Source organism: Halichoeres trimaculatus, unplaced genomic scaffold (genome assembly GCF_033239565.1).
Source record: "Halichoeres trimaculatus isolate MK-OKI-2021-1 unplaced genomic scaffold, fHalTri1.1 fHalTri1_scaffold_3, whole genome shotgun sequence".
In the NCBI taxonomy this organism is placed as follows: domain Eukaryota; kingdom Metazoa; phylum Chordata; class Actinopteri; order Labriformes; family Labridae; genus Halichoeres; species Halichoeres trimaculatus.
The window spans coordinates 27,167,254-27,188,245 of NW_027437181.1; the positions used below are offsets into that span (position 1 = coordinate 27,167,254).

The 20,992-nt window shown below is 40.7% G+C and overlaps 1 protein-coding gene across 2 annotated transcripts; it reads right to left on the reverse strand.

Moving 5' to 3' along the window:
- Positions 1–236: 236 nt before the first annotated feature.
- Positions 237–20,791, reverse strand: hk1 (hexokinase 1). 2 transcript variants are annotated; one of them, XM_074666383.1, is made up of 21 exons: positions 20,464–20,791; positions 12,843–13,005; positions 9,368–9,516; positions 9,155–9,274; positions 8,863–8,958; positions 8,624–8,723; positions 8,347–8,530; positions 7,599–7,754; positions 7,392–7,479; positions 7,044–7,189; positions 6,648–6,840; positions 6,395–6,506; positions 5,786–5,934; positions 5,107–5,226; positions 4,823–4,918; positions 4,642–4,741; positions 4,379–4,562; positions 4,042–4,197; positions 3,833–3,920; positions 3,140–3,285; positions 237–2,083 (listed from the first exon to the last, which is right to left on the reverse strand). In XM_074666383.1, exons 1-21 carry the CDS (start codon positions 20,524–20,526, stop codon positions 1,936–1,938), a joined length of 2,757 nt encoding a protein of 918 aa, XP_074522484.1. In that variant the 5' UTR covers positions 20,527–20,791; the 3' UTR covers positions 237–1,935. The 2 variants fall into 2 exon arrangements, with proteins under 2 accessions (XP_074522484.1, XP_074522483.1); XM_074666382.1 differs by lacking the exon at positions 20,464–20,791 and adding an exon at positions 14,056–14,262.
- Positions 20,792–20,992: the final 201 nt, after the last annotated feature.

The following is a 20,992-nucleotide window of genomic DNA, read 5'->3' on the forward strand; positions in this document are numbered from 1 at the left end:
GAAACATGTTAGATATTTGTTTACAGAAAAACAGATTTGTTTGTGAATGAAAATATGTTCAATAAACATGACAGTATGTACCTCTCTCTCCCTGTGTGTGTGTGTGTGTGTCTAATGGTGCTTGATTTGTTTTAACTGCTAGAGGCAGATCCTCATACACACTTTGAAAAAAAACTGTGAACACACATCACTGATCAGGCTTCAAGAAAAAGAGGTGAAAACATAAAATGGACTGTTTTTCCTTTATTTAGTGACAGTTGATTGACAGTGTTGGACAGACAGGTTCTGAGGTTATATTAGGAGAGGAAGAGATTTAAGAGTCAATGACTGTGTTTTCAAACCAAACTCGGGTAGATTTACGACCTGTTGGAGAGGCTGACCTTTTTTCTTTTGGCAGTTCAAGTAAAAGTGGACACAGAAACTCGGTTTGTCTATGGCTGTTGGTAATTAACTGATGAATGGCATTATGTTCAGGTTGGATTGGGGCTCACTTCTCCCCAAAAAGCAAGATTTTTACTGTAAATACAACACAGGTAATAAAATATAAAGCAGCATCTCATAAATCCATCAATAACCCGTCTGGACCATAAAGAGAAACACAGCTCACTGCTTTGAGTCTACTTTATTCTCAAAAGACTTGGCCCTATGGTGAAACAGAAACACATGTGAAAGAGTCCATCGGTCTTTCAATAAGCATCAGTGGTAGTTACAATACAAATATTTAAGAACAGAGAAAAATAAATATTTGACTTTGACGAGTAAGCAGTACAGTAGTTTATATCAGCACTCCCACAGTGAGTGCAGAAAGGTTTCAGCTCTTTTCTTTTTGACTTCAACAGTTCTGTTTGGTTCATCCACTCACATCCATGTTAGCACCATCGTACATGGCTTTTTTAAGTAGCTGGTTGGGCTCAATGTGTAGAGTCACCAGAGCGTCTAAGGACAACAAAAAGCTGACAGCTGTGCTAACTACCAACCGCAGGATCTGCACACATCAAAGTAAAAACAGTTCTTTGGATAGATTTTACAGTAGAGTACATTAGAGTAGATAAGACCGCTGTTATAAATAAAACCAAATGTACAGATTCAGCAAGCATGTGGCATGGCGTTCCCTGTAGATCAAGCATGGAAGACGTCCCATCCTCACTACTTCTCTGCCCTAACGTGTGCTTTGTTAAAAACTCCACCACAGGACAGACCATAGGGACTCTGAAGACAGCTCATTTGCAACAGTAACATTTCAACATTTCCCAATACAAAAATAAAATAAATAGCAATAATTCATTTATCACTTTTTATATCTTGGTTGGATATTAAAATTTAAAAGCAAAAATATTCCCTTTTATCTTATTACACATTTATAAACCACCTCCTATCTCATCTTTATGTTTAGTGGTGCATACACACTTTGAGGACTTTGGTCTCTAGTCAGTACTTTAGTTCCTGTATCAACTGAGCGTGTTGGAAGAATGAATATTGTTCTGCTCTTTCTCATTTTCATTTCAACTGTGAACCTGGTATGCTGCAACAGACTGCAGTTATCTGAGGAATCCTCCAGATGGCGTCAAAAAACAGCTCATGGAAGCATTACAAGAGTGTGTGCTACTTTTCTACCCTGTTACGTATTTACAGGAGCTAAACGTGTGCCTAGAACTTACTGAATTTTATCCCAGGACTCATAAACCTTGAACAAGTTTCTGTGTATTGTTACATCAGCTAACTGAACAAATGTTAGCAACAATACAGCACCTGTCTGCTAACACAGCAGAAAAATCTACCTGAACCAAAGCATCTCCTGGAGTGCAATGCTTAGACTTGACTTGAGAGGTTTAGGGTGAGGGGAGGAAGAACAAAGAGGGGAGGAGACAGCAGGTGGACAGAGGAGGAAAGAAAGGAAGGAAAGGAAGAGAAAACAGAGACAAAAGGAATCATCTTCTATTTGCTGTTTCGCTCCTCTCTTAGCCGGCAGCCCACAGCAGTGATGAGTGCTGCTCCTTTCCCACTGCCATCCTCCGACAGCAGGAAGTTGACATCGCACTGAGGAGCCAGTTCTTTTACTGTCTGGTGCATGACCCCCGAGAAACTAGGCAGAGAGGAAAGGTTTGGTGGATTGTTAAACAGTGAAATAATGACAAAAAAGTAGCTAAAAGAGCAAGGCTGGATGAGATTTTGAGATTTGCTTCTACAAATTTAGTGAAATGAGAATCTAGTACAAGTTCACCAAATTCAACAGCATGATCTGAACATTATTCAGAAAGGGGGTAAGATGGCTTTAGGATATGAAGAGCAATCCCTGAATCAATGTGTTATTTACAGAGCTTTTAAGCTTAGTAAAAATTTCCTTTATAGGCCATCACTTTAAGCTGCACACCACACACAGGATACAGGCCTCAAGCAGGCAGCCCACAATCGAGCCAACCTGAAGCTCCTTTCCTGCATTTTCACTCCCTATTCTCTCTCTCCTGGTCCCCTGCTCTGGGAGTCCTGACCACTCTGGACAAAAGCCTGAAAACCCCCAAAATTAAACTCCAAACATCTCTTGCATGGGGTGACAAATTACACATGACATTTCTCATGAGATCAGCCTGCTTAAGTTATGCTCTTTTTCTGCTATCAGCTTGTTCTGATGAAGCTGAAAACATCATTTGTTTCTGTGAAATCTCCATTTAAGTCATTTTAAGGTTCCGAGTGTCCACCCATTAAAACAGATTAGCATGACATTCAGTGAGTGTTGTGAAGTTTTTTGTTTCTGCAGTTATTCAATCTTTAGTTTTTGTTACAGTCTGTTATAGTATTTTTGCTTCTCGGTCAAGTTTTTAGTTCAACCCATTCATCCAGTTTGAATAACTTGGTATCAATTCATAACCAGTTACTCACAGATTGACGTGTGAGAAAACCAGTGGTGACTGGCTCTGCAAGAGTCCCTAAGGGACAAAACAGGCTAACTTGACAAAATGTAAAGAAGCAAACAGGGTCACTTGTTTGGGGAGAGCCTCGGGCTGTTGTAGCTCAACATTGTTTTGAACCTGTTAAGCTTGCCTTGGTTTGCTTTAGATCGTCTTCAGAATTTCTGTTTCACCCCGGGGATGACACCAAAGTAAACTTATCATGTAGAAAAGGAAAGTGTTGTTCAACTCACTGTGGATGCAGTTTGTAGAGAGTCCCGTCAACCCCTACAGTGATGTTCAAATGGTCCAGTCCTCTGTTCTCTCTGATCTTCTCGACCACAGCTGCCATCCCTGCCCCACACATCTGAGCTGCACGATGTGACACGGCTCCACAAACCTGTGGAATAATGAAAGATTTATCAGTATTGCAACACTTAAAAGACTGGCGATGCAACAGTTTGCTCAGCCAGATTGTGAGATATCTCTTCACAAACTCTGAGTATGGCACAACATTTTTGTTACTGTTAACTTTGTAGGGTCACATATTTCTTACCTCTTTCACAATAAAACCCTGATTATTATTCTGCAAGTCACGTACTGAAGTTTTAACTTTATGCACTCCAAAAAGTAATTCCAAGAAGAACTGCTACCCGAAGAAACTCAATAATCTGCTCAACAGTAAGAGGGTGAATCCCTTGATCAGCAATATTTTGTCTTCAGAGAAAAAAACAGCCTTCAGTTTAATACAACAGCTCATAGGATCTTGAACCATAGAATCAAAGACAATCACGTTCTGAGTCAAAACCTCTCGAGCAGTTTCCTGAAGTCTACTCTCTGCTGTTAATGTGCTGTCAAAGATGCTCTCTGCCTCATATTAATATGAGCTGATGTTTTGATACTGAGCAATTTGGAAGATATGTATGATAAAGTTCAGCCCTCCTTACCTCTTTTACTATGATACTGTCATCACAGGTGCTGTCCAGCCCTAAATGTTGCAGGATGGATCTCACCTGCAGCAGAGCCAGCCTGTCACTAAAATATGAAGAGATCAAAAATTAGGCAAGGGTAGAGAGGAAAAACATTCAAGGGGTACAACCTTTTGGCACTGTTGTTTTCAATTTCACAAATGTCACCATCCATTTTTATTTTTTACCTTTCTATCTGAGAGAGGAACTTTGTCTCAAAGATGCCTCTGGTCTTCAGTGTTTCAGAAATCTGTCCTCTGAACAGGAATCCTCTTTTGGTCAAGTCTATTAGGATGTTCCTCACAATCTCGCCAAGGTACATGCCGCTGCACATTTTCTCATATCTAGAGAAACACACAAGCACGAAATGCAACAGGATCAACAAACATGTGGATCTACACCCACTGAGATTCATTAAGATCTGAATCCAGGGAGGCAAGTGTTAACATGCTAACAGCTGTTTCTGACTTTAAGAATGTGGCTGTAATAACTGTGTGTGCGTGTGTGTGAGGTTTTTTTTAATACCTTTGTTTGCCTGGATTGAGGGAGAAATCGTCCACAGCACGGTCATACTCTGTTCTTATGTCGTCAAGGCATCCATTGTCTCCAAACGCTCCCCACTCCATGTTGACACACATCTGTCCTTCATCTCCCTCGATCATCTCAACGTTCCTCATCTCCTCCATATAACACGCGTTACTGCCGGTTCCTGCCATTACAAAGACACATTAGATGAGCAGGAAAAGGAAGGAATTCAAATTGAGTACATATCCAAAAGGGAGACAAACCAGCAATGAGTCCAATCTGACAGGTGGGCTCTTCATAGGCACAGGTCATCATGGTTCCCACTGTGTCGTTCACGATGGCCACAACATCCAGATCAAATTCCTGGAGGAAACATTAACTATGCTGTAGTGTCACAATCTAAATGACTCATCCACTGTGCAAGAATTGAATCTAATATCCTACCTCTCTCCTCTTAATTGCATCCCTCAACAGCCCCACCACATCTTCTCCTTCACAGTCTGTTGCCTTGAAGCCTTTTGTCCAGGTCACCAGGATGCCCTGTGCACAAACACACATGTGAAACATGTATGTCATGGTTTGCTCAGTGCACATTTTCTTAACACTTTTTAGAAGCTAAACAATCAGTGGTCTCTTTTAGCAGAATCAGCAGATTAATTTTAGCAATGTAGCAGATTTAAGATACAGAGTTCAGGTAGTGTGTCAGCGAGGAAGAGCTGTGCACTCACAGCGTCCAGGCTGGTCTGCATGCACGGGAATGAGAAGGTGAAGCCCAAAGGAAGACGAGTGTTCTTCATCCCCATGTAGTCCAGGAAGTCACTGATACACTGCACGATGTGATCAAACAGCTGAGGGGAAAGAAAGAGTTTATCAATCACAAACATTTAGAACATTTTGTTTTTTGGGCTTTCAGATGTTGTTTCTATTTTACAGTTCTAAGAGTTAATTACTTGGCAAAATTAAAGAAACGTAGAGAGGGGAAAAAAACATCTGCAAAGTTAAAATAAACAATGGTGTTCACTCCTCTCTGGCTTCCCTGGCCCATTATTTCAGGAGGTGAAGAGACAGAGAGTGTGGGTGAGGAGGTCAGATAGGTCACAGACAGGTCAAGCTTCAGCTGGAGCACAAGAGCTAAGTTCAAATCTGTGTTTCAAAGGCGTTCATCTCGATGCTAATTCTACCCTACCTCTATTTCTGACTTTCACTAACCACCGACCTCCTTCCCCGCTTCTCTCTGATCTACTTATCTCTGAGCCAACAAGGATCACACCCCTGACCTCCCACAGCACCTTACTACCCTAATCTCCACACTGCCAACACAGTAACAAGAGGTTGAGTTCAAAGTTTAGCACTCGTGAGTTTTCTGTATCACTCTGGATTAAAGAGTTAAAGACTGGTGGATCTCACCTCCTCTCCTGTGCCCTGCATCACTTCTAGAGGAATAGCGTAGATCTTGTTGTGCATCTCCACTGTTCTCCTCTTGCCAGAGCGAATCTTTACTAACAGAACTCTGAAGTTTGTTCCTCCTAGATCCAAAGCTAGGAAATCACCATTCTCTGGACAAAAAGGGAGGCAGACAAACATGAGATGTGTCACACACACACCCAGGATACACAGAAAATACTCAGTTCAAAGGGACAAGATCAACAATTTAAAATGTAATACCCTGTTATCAACTGCTGTTTGCCTGCTAAAGAAAGTTCCCTCCCTGAAACAATATTCACATTGCAAATATTCCCCCACTACTAACAATGCAGTTTTAAGATGAGGCTATACAGGTTTTGTAAATAATCCTGCATAACAAATTATCATGAAGGGACCAACAACGTTCTGTGATTATGGTTATTATTGGCTGAGAGCTTTGTCACCGAGAGGTGCCAGCTTAATAAGCTGCTTAACAGCTGAGTAATGATATCATGATCTCACTCGTAACAGCACACATGTGAAGTCCCAGGCTTCAGCAAGCATATGTGAGTTGTGTCTGAGTGTGTTTGTGTGTGTGAAAGTCTGTGTCACCTGTGCCATCAGGGGTGCTCTGTACGTAGGTTGGCAGCATTTTAACTGTAGCAGATTCATTGGTGCTCTTTGAGAGGCCGTTTTGGATTTCTATCCTCATTCTGTTCTTAACCTGAAGGAAAGTCATAAATTTAATGAAACATCCTCACAGTACTGGATCTCTGTTATACTGCTATTGATGGTAGTTGTATTTAATAAGAAGAGAAATCGATGTGCTAAAAATAAGCATGCAAAACAATCCCACTGTCCCCACCTCAAGCAGTTGTTCTTTTGTCAGTCTGAATTCAGAGAGCGTTTCAGCAATCTGTTTGGATTGTTCAGCCAGTCTGTAAGCCACTGCTGTCACCATGGCTGCTCCTTTTCCACTGCCACTCTCTGATAAGAGGAACCGAACATCAGTGTCCGGGACCAAACGACGGACTGTCTTATGCAGACGACGAGCATATCTGAAACACATTTGAAGGTTTGAGAGTGCTGTTTTAATAAGATAACACAGTCACAGACAGTCAACACATCACATATTTATTGAGCCAACTTTGGACGCCCAGCAGCAGTTCTCTGATACTCTAGTGTCACGTCTGAAGCATTGACATAGAGATTAACAGAAGTAGAATATAACAGGCCTTTTAATCTGACTTTCCTCACTTACTGTGGATGCATCTTGTAAAGCGATCCATCGATGCCCACAGTGGTTCGCAGTCGTGCCACTCCTTTGTTCTCCTTCAGTCTAATTAAAATGCCCGCCAGTGCAGCAGCGATCAGGTTGGCAGAGCGGAAAGACACAATGGTACAAACCTGAAGAAGCAAAGAAGAAGAGAAACTCATCAAGCAGTGAATCCAAACTTTTATTGATCTAAAGATGGACAGAGGGAATACACAGGGAACCGATGATTTATTGCAACCTCAGAGCTCAAAAATGCTTAAAAATACAGTTTACATTTCCTCGTTATGCTGGTAATGGCAGCAAATCAATAACTGCCATAACAATGATACATACATGTTGAACAGCGATGCAGTCTTCAGTTGAGGGCTCCACGCCAAGTTTGACTAGAATTTCTCTAGCTTTGTTTAATCCCTCCTTACTCCTGAACAGGAAAAACGCACAGAGAAAACAGGACTATGATACAGAGCATGATGCAACTTCATTTAACACAACTGCTTTATGAACTGTGAATAACTGGGATCTGAAAGCAGTGAGACTCACTTCTCTATGGCTGAGATGTGTTTGGTCTCAAACTTCCCCTTAGTAAGCAGCTCCGGGGTGATCCTGCCCTCAAACAGCAGACCCTCTCTGGCCATCTTAACCAGAATGAGACGAACGAGCTCCCCCATGTACATACCACTGACCATCTTCTCAAACCTGAGACACAAGAAGAAAACACAATGAAAATCTGGAGGGAAAAAAAACTTAAATACTGTAAAATCTTCCATAGTACTACTTCCAGTAACAGGTCTTTGATATTTAGGATTAAGTTTTAAACATCTGAGGGTTTCCTGCTGGTTTTCAGTTTGGAAAAAGTATCTGATGTGTTTGTGCACCTCATGGTCATGCTTCAGGCATCCAACATTTTTAGAAACAAGCTCTTCCCCCCATGTGGAAAAACAAGAACAGAGCGCCAGCAATGAGTTTTGACATCTTCCTGCCAGAACAGTTTTTTTTCTGGCAACTTTAAACCGCAAACACGCAGTAAAACTCTAAATGAGATGAATTCCTCCAAAGATAAAACAGGGCATTTGAAAACAGGTTTGCACTATCAGTCAGTTACTTCTTAAAAAAGGCTTTTGTGATTGTCATCTTTTGTTACATCCCAAAGTTCAGATGATTTTAACCTTTCTTCTATATGAGAACATCCTATAAAATCAGGATTTTGTGTCCCTCATAGACACAAAAGAAGAAGAGATGGTTTAGATTATACAGGAGCAGAAAATGTATTTGTCTCAGTCTGACATACAGCTGTTTGCCGGGGTTTAGAGAGCCTCGATCTATCTCTCTGTCAAACTCTGTCCTGATGTCCTCCAGCCTGCCGTCATCTCCAAAAGCTCCCCACTCAGTGTTGACACACATCCTGCCCTCATCTCCCTCCACCAGGTCGATGTGGCGCAGCTCCTCCATGTAGCACGCATTAGTGCCTGTGCCTGAACACAGAGAAAACATCACAATTTAATTCAACATGTAAAAACTTAGTAATAATTTTTCATCAGCCATTTGAAAGTACTGAGTGGTGGTACCTATGATAATGCCAACTTCACAGCGCTGGTCGTCAAAACCACAAGTCATCATTGTTCCCACAGTGTCATTCACTACGGCCATGATGTCAGCGTCATAGTCCTGAAAAAAAAAAGAAACTTTTTAAGTACTTTATGTTTTTTCAGTGATCTATTGAATGAAACAAAATGCCCAGGATTTACAATTTGCTGACTGTGAACCAGTATAAAGTGAGTCTAAATGAACAGGAGACAACACTCACTCCTCTTTTCTTTATAGCTTTATTGAGCAGCTTAACAACATCCATTCCCTCCACTCCACTGGCCTTGAAACGCTTTGTCCATGTGATCAGAAAGCCCTGGAGACAAAAAAGGAAACATTGAATCTAGGCTTGATAGAGAAGTCTCTATAATAACTTCAGTTACTCTTTTTGTTAGTAGATTGGAAACAATGAGCTGTTTTAATTCAGGATCAGTGCTCACTCAAGAAGTCAACTACACAGAAACTTTAACAGCAAAAGAATCTCTGGTTGTGAATGTTTGATTAAGTTTTACCTCATCTAGTTTGGTCTGCTGGCAGGGGAAGGAGAAGGTGAATCCCACTGGAAGCTTCTTGTCTTTGATGTTTTGTTTTTCCATGAAGTCCCCGAGACACTCAGCCACATGTTCAAACAGCTGGAACAGAGGAGAAAAGAGAGAGGTTGTCTCAGGTTATGCTACAGGCACTGGTGTGTGCATCAGTGTCTGTATTTCTGTGTAAGCACCAACCCTGGTTCCAGTGCCATGAATGATGTCTTCTGGTGTGTCATAGATCTGACTCTCCATCTGAACCGTCTGTTTCTTCTCATGGCTCACTTTGACTCGCAGAATCCTGAAGTTACTGCCTCCCAAATCCAATGCAATAAAATCTCCCTTCTCTATAAAGACAGCACGGAGAGAAAAGAAAGGGAAGGACGGGGAAAGAAAATTAGGAAATGCTGAAAAATTCAGTAAACTCTACAGTGATTTAAAGGTCCCATATTATGCAAAAATCACTTTAAGTCCTTTAGTGAAATTTGTGGGTCCTTGGCTTTCCTCCCAGCCCACAAAATGTGATATTTAAGGACAAAACCTGTACTTAGTAGTGCTTGTGAATGTAAAATCCTGACCTAAAACAAGCTGTTTGGATTTGGGGGATTTGCCGACGTCAGCAATTCCCTTTTTTGACCAATCAGGAGCAAGTCTGACCTGATTGGTCCAACAGAGCAGATACCCCGACACCCCCTCCCCGCTAGTTGAAGAGCCATCACTGCTTTGTTTTTGGCTGTAAACAGCAACATAGTTTCATACACAAGCTTCCCATCTCAGAAGAAGACAAGACTAAGTGGCTAGAGTTCATTTATCAAGGAAATGTGCCAGCCACACTCAGTAAAACTCTGCATGTGTGTGCTAGTCACTTCACGGCCGACTGCTTTTCCATATTTGGACAGCACAACAGAGGGCTAGTGAATAGACTGGTCCTGAATCCAGGCGCATTACTAACCATCCGCCAACAAACCTCAGACCCTGGAAATGTGAGTATTTTAAATGCTGTGTGCTGTGAAGCAGATCTAAGAGCTTTTCCCCAGTGTCCCCCTGTCTCTGTGTTAGCTTCAGGATGCTAACTTTAGCTGCGGTTAGTCTGTTGTTTTAGCCTGTAATGTTACAGTAAATGAGCTTCGCTGTTTTTTCTCAACATTGTGCACTTGGAGCTCGTGGCACCGCTCTCAGTGACGTGGAAGAGCTGTGACTCATTTACATATGAAGGTCACGCCCAATAAATCAGACTGTTCTGAACAGAGGGGCTATGAGAGCCTGGAAACAATGCTGCTGTGCTTGATTTATTGGCTTTTTGGACCAAAACATGTTACTACCATTTCATGAAGACATCAATGATCCATATTAAACTGCAGAAAAGGAGCAAAATATAGGACCTTTAAAATCCCATTTTGTGCAGTATTTATCTAAAAGAAGATATACATCTTTATTAAAAACATTTCCAGGTATTTTTTAAGCTAATGCTGCAGACTCATTATGGCCATTGATGTATGCATTTCTTTTATCAAACTGCTAAGTCTATTTGTGAGTATGTGTTTGCTGGTGTACTGTTGATGGGTTTTTTCTATATCCTTTTTTATGACTTGAATTTCCTGTTTTCGTGGGCAGTTATTGATTCATGATTCCACAAACTCACCACAAGCATAATGGCAGCCATTCCACCAAGTAAAGAGCTTATCCAGAACTCACTCTCTGAATACATCAAAGTGTTAGTAAGAGGAATTGTTCTCTATATATGGAGAGGTCAGGACATGTCAAAATGTCCTCAGAATTGTCAGCAAGTATTTTGTCTCACATGGTCTCCATGGGTGAGTATAATTGTGTTTAGTGCACAGTGTGCTCAGTGGCTGTTCCTGATATCTGTGAGCTGTGATGAGTGTTACTTCCTTTTTTCACCGGTTAATCACTTTTTAATCTGTTATCCAAATTGATTTAGCACAAACAAATCCAACTGACTCTTTGACTCAAGTCCTTATTTAGAAAACGCCAACAAGATGTACTTAACTTTGAAAAGTTCTTGGTGTTGATTAAGCCCTCTGATTAGTAGCTTTATGAAGAGTTTTTATAAACACTCTTCTACAGTGGTTGACAATGGCAGTAGTGGAAATGTGGACATTCCTAATTGTCTTTTTTTCCTAACAAGAGTTTTTATTCAAGACATATTTCAGCTTAACTCACAGGTTGGTTTTCAGGAGGGATTGCTGGGTCAGGTCATCAGTGCTGATATCTTATCAGAAAGGAATGTAAGTGAAACAAACAACGAGTGAAAAAATTCTTTTTTTTTTTCAGCCCAAGTCTTTTGAAATGTTTTTTTTTTTATTCTTCTGCCAAGTTCGTGGGAAGGAAAGCAAAGAGCTAAGGACATAAACTTTAATTTAGTTACGTCTTATCTGTTCACCTCTAACAATAAGTAACTGTAATTAGAGATTATGACAAGGGCCTCTTTAAGTCTCTGCCAAACAAGCTACTGTGTGGTAAATCAAATAAACAAAAACCACAGGTAGCTCTGATCACTGGCTTCTGTCGTCTGCATGCAGCTCTTCACTTACTCAAGGAGGTCACAGACTTCAATTTTTAGATCATTTTCGATTATTGTGCATTTCTTTAAACAATACTGAAATATAAGAAAAACTTTAAAGCTGACTTGCAACACGAGCCAGTCAGGATCAGAATGTCACACAACCTGTTGCATGATGGTAGAGTGTGACAAGTAAACAAGTTTAAGACCCAGAGGGGGACACTTGCAAATAAACATCAGCAACAGAAGTTTGATTTATGAAGGTTTTAAAAATAAACAGTAACTTAACTCTGTGTGAGTGTAAGGTGATCTCTCTGAACCTTGAAGTCTTCATGAGAAATGGTATGTGATGCATCATTTGCATTTATGAAACAAAAATAACAAAATACCTCTTTATATATAATATATGTCAAATTACCAGGACATTTTGGAGCCACTTTTATATCCATCTCTAAACATGGAGGCAGGGTAAAGATTATATGTGTTTGTTTATGTCAGGGGGAACAGCTTTCTGACTCTCTGACAGATTTCAGCTGGCCTGTGCTTACACGTAGAGAAGAGTGAAATGTTAAAAAGAAACATTTTTACTTCTATTAATCTGTTTAACTTAATAAAATCTATCTCTTACTTCAACTGGAATGACATTCTCATGAAAAAGTACTTGCTGTACGAGATAAGAACAAACTCAGACTCACATCAGACCCAAGACAAGGGCAGAACAACGCCAGCCCAACCCCTTCCAGTACAGTGAGGTAATGAAAAGGGATGGGAATGGTGTTAAAAGGATTCTGTGGGTTGACTCGCTGAGAGGAAATTAACTTTTCTCAACTGGTTTCACTTTAGTAATAAGTGGGACCAATCAAAGAGTAAGGACTTTTCTGTATTATAGAATTACCCATTAGAAGTGTTTTAACTTGAAAGATCTTTCTTGTAGAGTTACAACTTGGACTGACTCATCAACAGGAAGGGCTTCTGCTAATGAGCTCACTGCACACGCTATGGTGGTTTGTTAATGTTAGAGGTATTTGTGAAAACATCTGAAATATATTTTCAATGGAAAAGTATTCCCACCTGTCACTTCTTTCAGACTGCTCTTTGGTTCTACTTGATCCAGCTTTATTTACACTTAGTGTTAGGAAAGGTACTAACCTGAGCCATCAGGGATCGATCGCACAAATGTGGGCAGCATCTTCAGTGCAGCAGTGGGGTTAGTATCCCTACCCAACCCTTTGACCAGCTCTCTACGAAACCGCTGTGTGATGTCCTGTAACGTCTCATCAGAGAAACGCATGGAGTACAGGTACTTATCAATCTGAGGACAGAGAGAAAAGAAGAAATCATTTTCATTATCTTAAAACTGGACAGAATTTTACACATCACAATTCTTTGGTTGGAGAGATTCAAAAACATATGGCACAGTACATGACTTCATACTGTGATTATGATCTTATTCCATTTCAAAAACTTAAAGTCAAGAGGAGATTACAATGTTTAAAGAAAGACATGACAAATTCAGCTTGTAAAACCATTTTCCTCATCCAACTAAAAAAAACCTTTAATGGTTATGTCTCCATCCTTACTTTAACAATGCCTCACAACTTCATCACCACAATAGGCTCCTGCTTTTTATCATGTTATAAATAAAAGGCTTGATTGGATTTACATGTAATGCTTGACCAATTATTAGAAACAAACAAAAATAACATCTAAATTCAGATTTATCCTGTATCCCATTATAAACAAGAAGGAACACAGACGTGCATCACTATTACACTGACAATATGTGATTAAATATCATTTTTAAGTTAAAGTTACTGAGGTTTCCCCGACTTGTACAAGACATTCGCTTTATTTTCTGTATCGCTTTATTTTCTGAGCAGTGAGCTCATTAGCAGAAGCCCTTCCTGGTGACACAGAGCATGACTAACTCCTCATTCCCTGTTTTAATGATCCAAGAGGACAACTTTGAGTCACTTCCTGCAATGTAACTGAAGTAATCCTTGGGATGGTCGGTTAAGGTGCGTTTACTGCCTTGCATAACATAAGTCAACGTCACTTTACGGTCATGATTTGATTAAATTTATCGTACGGTGGTCAAACTGTACATACAGTTTGTAATAAAAGCATTCCTCAGCAGGTGACTCACTAAACGAGCAGGAATGCTTACTCACGCCACCCTGTTATCAAGCTAATAGGGTGTTCATTTAGATTTAATAAGGGTAAAGTGTCTGATAAATAAAGAACATGGCTTGGTCACTATATACATACAAATAAAGATACTGGTGCATTCAGGACAGTAAATCTAGATCTCGGTATCAGGGTAGCGTGAGAGGTTAAAAAGGACATGCTAGCTAAAACTTACTGTCTGCTCTCCATCATATTTTTCACAGTTGGTCGTCTGTGCTTGTAACACGTTACGTCCCCTGAATCCAAAGTAACTTAAAAAAGCAGTAATTCGGTCATTCTTGAGAGCTTTTTCTTCATTAAACTTATTTCCATTCTTTTCAGTATTTTCAGCCATCATACGAGCAATGCCTGCCGCTTAATTAACGCTAATTAAATCAGGGCAGCTGGCAGTTACATGGAGCTTCATCTGATTGGCCGAATGAGGCGCGTGCATGGGGCCAGGTCCATGCTGATTGGTCAGATGTAAACACGGAAACGTTTGACTGCATGGACTTGTAAATATTTAGGCACAGGAGAAGTGAAGCTTTACGGACAAATGACTGTAGAATTGAATTTATGACTTATTACTTATTACTGGTTTTAAGGTTTAGTCAGATTGCTGCCTTTGTTACCATCTGTGAAATGCAAAACAGTCACTAAGTTGTAGGAAATATTGCTAATATTTTTAACAAGTGGTCGGCAGATTTGTTATTTAGAAAATGTACCTAAAAAAAAAAGTAAAGGATTAAATGTCCCTTTGTTGTTTCCATCCCTCTATTATCTTTTTTATGGTTCTAATCTAATTTTTCTTTCATTATTAGCTCACAAGCAGTCTTTTTGTGAGTATGTTGTGAACTTTCACCCAATGCAAATGGTATTTCTTGAACAACCCTAGCTAGGTGGAAGCATTATTAAGCATGTCTGGACATGCCGTATATTTTGAGCAGTTGGTAGAAACCGCCAGCTGTTTGAGGCGCAAGAGACTCCGAACATACCTGTCTTTTAGAACAGGATGTTGAACAACCCTGGTAAAATCAGCATTTGCATCACTTTCAACTGATGAAGCAAAGACCCACTTTAATCATGGGTGATGCCCCAGGGGCAGACACCCAACTTGTGCCGACTGTCATGTTCAAGATGACAGTAGGGGGATTAACTCTTCCAGTTGCTGATGGGACCCTTAAATGGATTACCTCCAGGTGGTTTCATAATAAAGACTAGCAGGGCATGTAAGATATGTTTGGAATACTCACAAGGTCACCTAAGTTCACATGCTCAGATGATGAAATGATCACACATACATGCAGGACACACACACACACACACACACACACACACACACACACACACACACACACACACACACACACACACACACACACACACACACACACAAGGACAAATACAACAATGCTTGTGTTTACTGAGATGTCCAAGCAACAGTTTATCAGAATGACTAGTCATTGTAAAAGACATCAAATAAGAATGCTTGTGACTTCCTGCTGTAGGAGTCACACATTAACTGTATTTCCCATAAAGTTCCGGTCATTTGAGACAAAGTTCAGGAAAGTATTTGTTCGGGTGTGAGTGTACTTATAGGAGTTTACATATGTTGGTCACAAATGTGGATATCAAGGGAGTAACTTGGAAGAGTTCTTGGGCCGGTTTTAAAACATGTAGACCTTCACTTTATCGCACGCGACACCACGTGAGGTGTCCAATGGTATGCAAACATTGAAACGACATAGATTGTTGATTAAAAAACACTTTCATGAAGGGGAAAATATGTTTATCCTAAAGGATTTCTTTCAGCCGGAGTAAGCAGTGAATTTGGCATCCATCATATATTAAAAGGGATCTAGGAAGAATGTTAAACATCTTCAATCTTCTATTTGTAAACAGGGTAAGTGTAGATATTGGAGTGACATACATTAGAAGAACCAGTCCAGATGTTTGCTATTTTGCAGGTGTGACATTCCCTATGTTCTCTCTAAATCTGGCATCTCCCTATGGTCTGACAGCTCATTAGCACAAGATCGTTTATACTAAAACCAACCGCTGAGGTAAAGTAACCTGTCAGCTGCCTGGATATATGTATTTGTTCTGTCAATGTCAGAATTGTAACGGTCAAATTTTCTGGGTTCGGTCACATAAAGAGACATGTAAATACAGTGACACAAAATAACAATGTAAAATAAGTGTGACCCAGGGTATCAGTCTATCATCTCTCTGAATGAAAAATTAGTCAAGCCAAAAACACTGAAGAACAAATATCTACTGCTTCAGTTGCAGCCAATTGTACTTCATGAGGAAAGCTAATTCAAAAAATCAACAGATGCTGGATAACAAACACATACAGATTCCTGGCTTTACTATTAAAATCTCTGCAGCTTTTTACTGAAACATTTCCACTACTTTTTGGCAAAAGAATAGACTCTGTGTTTAAGTTCAGTGTCTATAAAGCCACAGTGGAACAAATGAATCCATGTGATGTGAAATGGCTGAGTGCTGGTGGTTTCATCGAGAATCAATAAGTCAGTCTGTAGCTCTGTACAGTTTGTGCATCACTGTTTTAGTTCACTGATGGATCAGCTCATCTAACAGACAATTCTGAGGAGCTGACTGTTGACGAGGCCACACATGAGCAGGAGACAATGAGTGAAGAGGATCATGTCTCAGATAATACTCAAAAGAACAATGTAGTTCTAACTCCTGTATTTTTACCTTGTCTACCTTATCTGATCACACAACACCAACATAACACACCAGGATCCCTGGCTGAACTGTTGGTTCATGTGTTGGATAAAAATGCAGACATGTATTATTCTACTACAGATTGGATAAACTCCAAAAATCTCCCCATCTTTAATCACAATATTTAACAAGCACATTGCTTAATCATGAAGTTTGTCTTGAAGTAATATGAGCTCTTTGATAATAAGATGATATAGCTAATAGAACTTAATGATTTAGAGTTCAATATGTGCTGTAATATTCTCACTTACATGTTTAATCTTTTTAAACTAATCTTAAGTAATCTCATTGATTAAATACTCTGATGACGTGTTTGTCAAGTAAGGGTCATGTGCAGTTCTTAGGTGTAAACAAATCCATTCAGGACTGGAACTTCAACACATGGTTTTAACTAAGCTGCCAACACTTACTGCTCATGCCAACTGCTACACACTGCTGCAGCCTGCCAGGCCTGCTTATCCCTGCTACTTTACTGCTCACCACTGTGATAATCCTCCAATCACTTTGCCTCTTCTGGTTCTGGTTGTAATCAATGAGTATGGTGTATAAAACTTTACAGGGGACAATACAAAATTAACGGAGTAACATAAAACGCTTTACTCATCATCTTAGCTAGGACACATGTAGAAAGACATGGGTACACCTATGCTCCTTAAAGCCAGCCAAGCAAGGCCACACCAAAGTTGGTCTGGACAGTAGTAGCCCATAAGCAGGGACGTTTTGAAAGGGGGAGGGGTATGATAGAGGCTCCTAGGCTGGTTTTGGACCCTGATACTTGCAGTGGAAACACCCTGTTCTTCAATAGTTCCCTTCTCCTTTAAGTCTGTGCAGTAAAAATGTCACCTGTCCTTGTTTAAAGTCACCACACGAACTCAGGTATCCAACTTTAATTCTTATTTAAATGACTGAGTTAAAATAAGAATGTGTTCCTAATAAGCTAATTGATTAAGAATACCTTCTTAGCAAGCCTACTTAAATAACAAAGTGTACCCGGCTGACCGGTGGAGTGATTGGTCACAGAGGAGGATTAAAAGCAGTCATTGTCCACGTTTCTTCACATCAAAGTAAGGGATCCACTAAGCTCAAAGTAAGTCAGTTCCGGCTGCAGGAAAGACATTAGCATTCATGACTCAGCACTCTGCTGCTAGGAACCATGAGTAAGCATTTTTATCATGGCAGAGCATCATCTGATCTAACATGGCTCAGAGAGATACTGTTTCTTTACGGAGACCTCAGAGTTAAATAACAATGATTAATCTTCATCTTTGACAGAAACCTGTCACTTCTTTTAGTCAGATAATTCAATGTTTTACTAGATTGAGAGTTTTTTCCACTAAGCAGCACAAAGTGACATTCCTTGGTGATTTGCACACATGAGCTGGTAAAGGCTATGTTTTCCCCTCAACACACCTCTGACACATAACTTTCCCTGACAGCGCCTGGAGCCCCGGTTTAAGTTTCAGGAAGTGATCACTGTCTGTGTTTCGGCTCCCCTCCCTCCTTTCTCTTTCTCTCTTTTCTGTTTGCATTCCTTCCTTGGACAATGCCTCCTTCTCCACGTCACCTCGACACATTTCAAGGAAGCCCTGAAACCTGACTCCGTTGTGTATGTGTGCACGATGTCATGTGCGCACAGGCTCACCATGTGGAAAAATACTGTCCTCCACACTGCCCTCTCCTGTGCCATCATCTCTCCTCTTTATGCTCACACACATTTAGAAGCTTTGGATGCCTGCTAACAGACTACAGTATGTCAAAGAGTACAGTCAAGGACACTGCAGTGGGGTGAGTGAAGAGGACACACACACACAGCTGACTGAGGCGCTTTGACAGACTCACATATACACTGATGTGATGGGATTATCAGTGTACTTTCTCCTGTAGGTGCTTAGATTCTGAATGTGTGTTTTAAGAATCTCACAACTAGAGAAGTTCAAAAACACGAACACTGCTCTTTGTAAAGCTACACAATAACAAGGCACACCTGGCTCAGTGTGAAGGTGTGTGTGGCTGTAATTGTGTGTAAGCCTTTTCCTCCTCTCACCTATGGTCACATGGTTCAAAGCTGGCCTATTTTAGTCAGTCAGGGAGAGGAGTCGAGCTGCAGTCACAGAGGAAAGGAGATGTGTTGTATTACATCAGATCCTGGCTGCTGACTATGACTTTTACCTTAACACACTCTGTGTTTGACTTTGGTGCACCAGGTACACCTGAGGATGACAGCTTTGAGAAGCGCTTTGGAAAGAATTAAGGTTGCGCAATCAAATGAATTGCAGAAATAAACAGGGAGTAAAATGGAGGAAGAAGTGTGGTGGCTGTGAACTTCTTAAACCATGACAGGAAAAAAGATCGGCCAGAATTTGGATGGTGGCACGTGACGTCATCAGGGAGAAACCTTAAAGGGACACTGCACACTTTGTTAATTGTAAGGCAAAGTTAAAACAGAACAAATAGATTGACTAACCATGAAAACATATGATAGCACATGAGGAGCTAAGTTTAATCTTTTATAACCTCACTACTTTCCATGATGAAACTGTGTTTGCTTCCTGGTTACACTGTTTTGTAGAATTCAGCCATGAGGTACAGGGGAGTGTTTGGGTCTGAGTGACTGGAAAGGCTCAGTTCTTAAGTTACACACACACACACACACACACACACACACACACACACACACACACACACACACACACACACACACACACACACACACACACACACACACACACACACACACACACACACACTTACTTCACTGAAACTGGTCAAGTCAGTTTTGTGCCAGAAGCTTTACAGTGGGGGCTGCTCAGCTGAGTGCTGAGAAGTTATGAAAGACTCACATTCATAGTCTTCATGTTCACCTCTTTCTCCTTGAACTTTAACAAATTCGGCTCAGCTTTGAAATTAATCTAATGCCTTGATTATAGAGCCCTCATTTGTCTTTATTTCACATCAGCACTCAGTCAGTCATTTTAACACGTTAATGTTGAAGGATAAGAGACTGGGAAATACACATGTGGACAGAAGATGAGACGATATGTAATTGCAGCAAAGTGTATAGTATATAGTAATAGTATAGTAATTGTATCTCTGCTTTTTTTAATTGAGTTTTTATTTTCTATTTGATTTTTTTTTTAGTAATTAATGGGGTATCATAGTTTTACATAGCATGTCAATAATCAGCTGTAAACAATGATGAAAAATATTAACCGTAATAAATAGTCTGTTTGCTCATCTGCTTTCTGTTTGTTGACCCTTCCTGAGAGGTAAAGGTGTAAGTACTAATTAAACACATATACAAAGGGAACTCAGTGACCCTCAAACTGACTCATCTCGGTTTAATCCACTTCCCATCCCTCTGCTCTTCTCTTCTTTCATCATCACCTCTCACTTCCTCTCTCCTCCTCTTCGCCACACCTCTCAGAGCTCACATCATGGCACCAATCACACGCCCGTGGGTTGTGCCTTCTTACACATCTTCCTACACAAACACACTTGTGCGGTTTGTCACGTCTCAATGAGCCCGGTGGGAGGGATTAAAATCTTGCTAAAAAAAGACATTTCAAGGGATTCTTAACTAACTCCAACAACTTCTGCCTAGTACTCATCTCCCAGCATGCTCTCTGTTTAGTCACTTCCTCAAAGAGATGTATCACAAGGTGAAGAGACCCAAACATGTGGTTGTCTGGAAAACTTCAGTCTTACAGCAAAGTTAAGATGACGGCAGTATGAGTAAACTTTGTGACCTCTACAGACAGAGACGTGCTCCTCTCTCGTCTTTTCAACGCCTGCTTTTACCTCATAGCCTATTATTTTAAAGATGGAGATAAAAGAACCAGGAAACACTCACCTTTTTAACCTGGTCATCCTTGAGCTCAGTGAAGTAATAGGCTAGGAGCTGGGCCGCAATCATCCTGGTCCCCTCACTGTCTTACACACATACAGACTCACTTGAACACACACACTCTCCTTGTCACACTAAGGACACACGTTCACCAAAAGCCGGATGGAAGAAAATCCAAAATAAAAAGGGAAAAATAAAAAGAAGCTGAAGCTCTGCTCTTGTTCATGTAATCTGTAATACACCACGAGAGAAACAGTCCAATCAGCTGTGGTTAAAATAGACAGGGCTGCCTCATGTGCGGCTTGACTCTCTCCCCTCACTGAGTGTGTGAGTGAAGCCAGGAAGCATGAGTGAGACAGCAAGTTTAGCTGCAGGAGGTAGAGACAGAGAGAAGGAGGGAGGGAGGGAGGGAGAGGAGAAAGGAAGGCTAGATCTTAAGCCCTGCCCACTTTCTCTCAGCTGATTGGCTGTAGCGAGCGTCCGTGTGAGGAGGGGTTGAGTGCCACATCCTCTTATCAGCCATTGGTTAGTCAGC

Coding starts and splice junctions, on each gene's coding strand:
- hk1 (XM_074666382.1), bottom strand. CDS start 14,217: ATGATGGCTGAAAATACTGAAAAGAATGGAAATAAGTTTAATGAAGAA. Junction 5,227..5,785: donor TGCAGGGCACAGGAGAGGAG/GTGAGATCCACC, acceptor CTTTCCCCTCAG/CTGTTTGATCACATCGTGCA. Junction 4,563..4,641: donor TCAGATTGGACTCATTGCTG/GTTTGTCTCCCT, acceptor TTGTAATGGCAG/GAACCGGCAGTAACGCGTGT.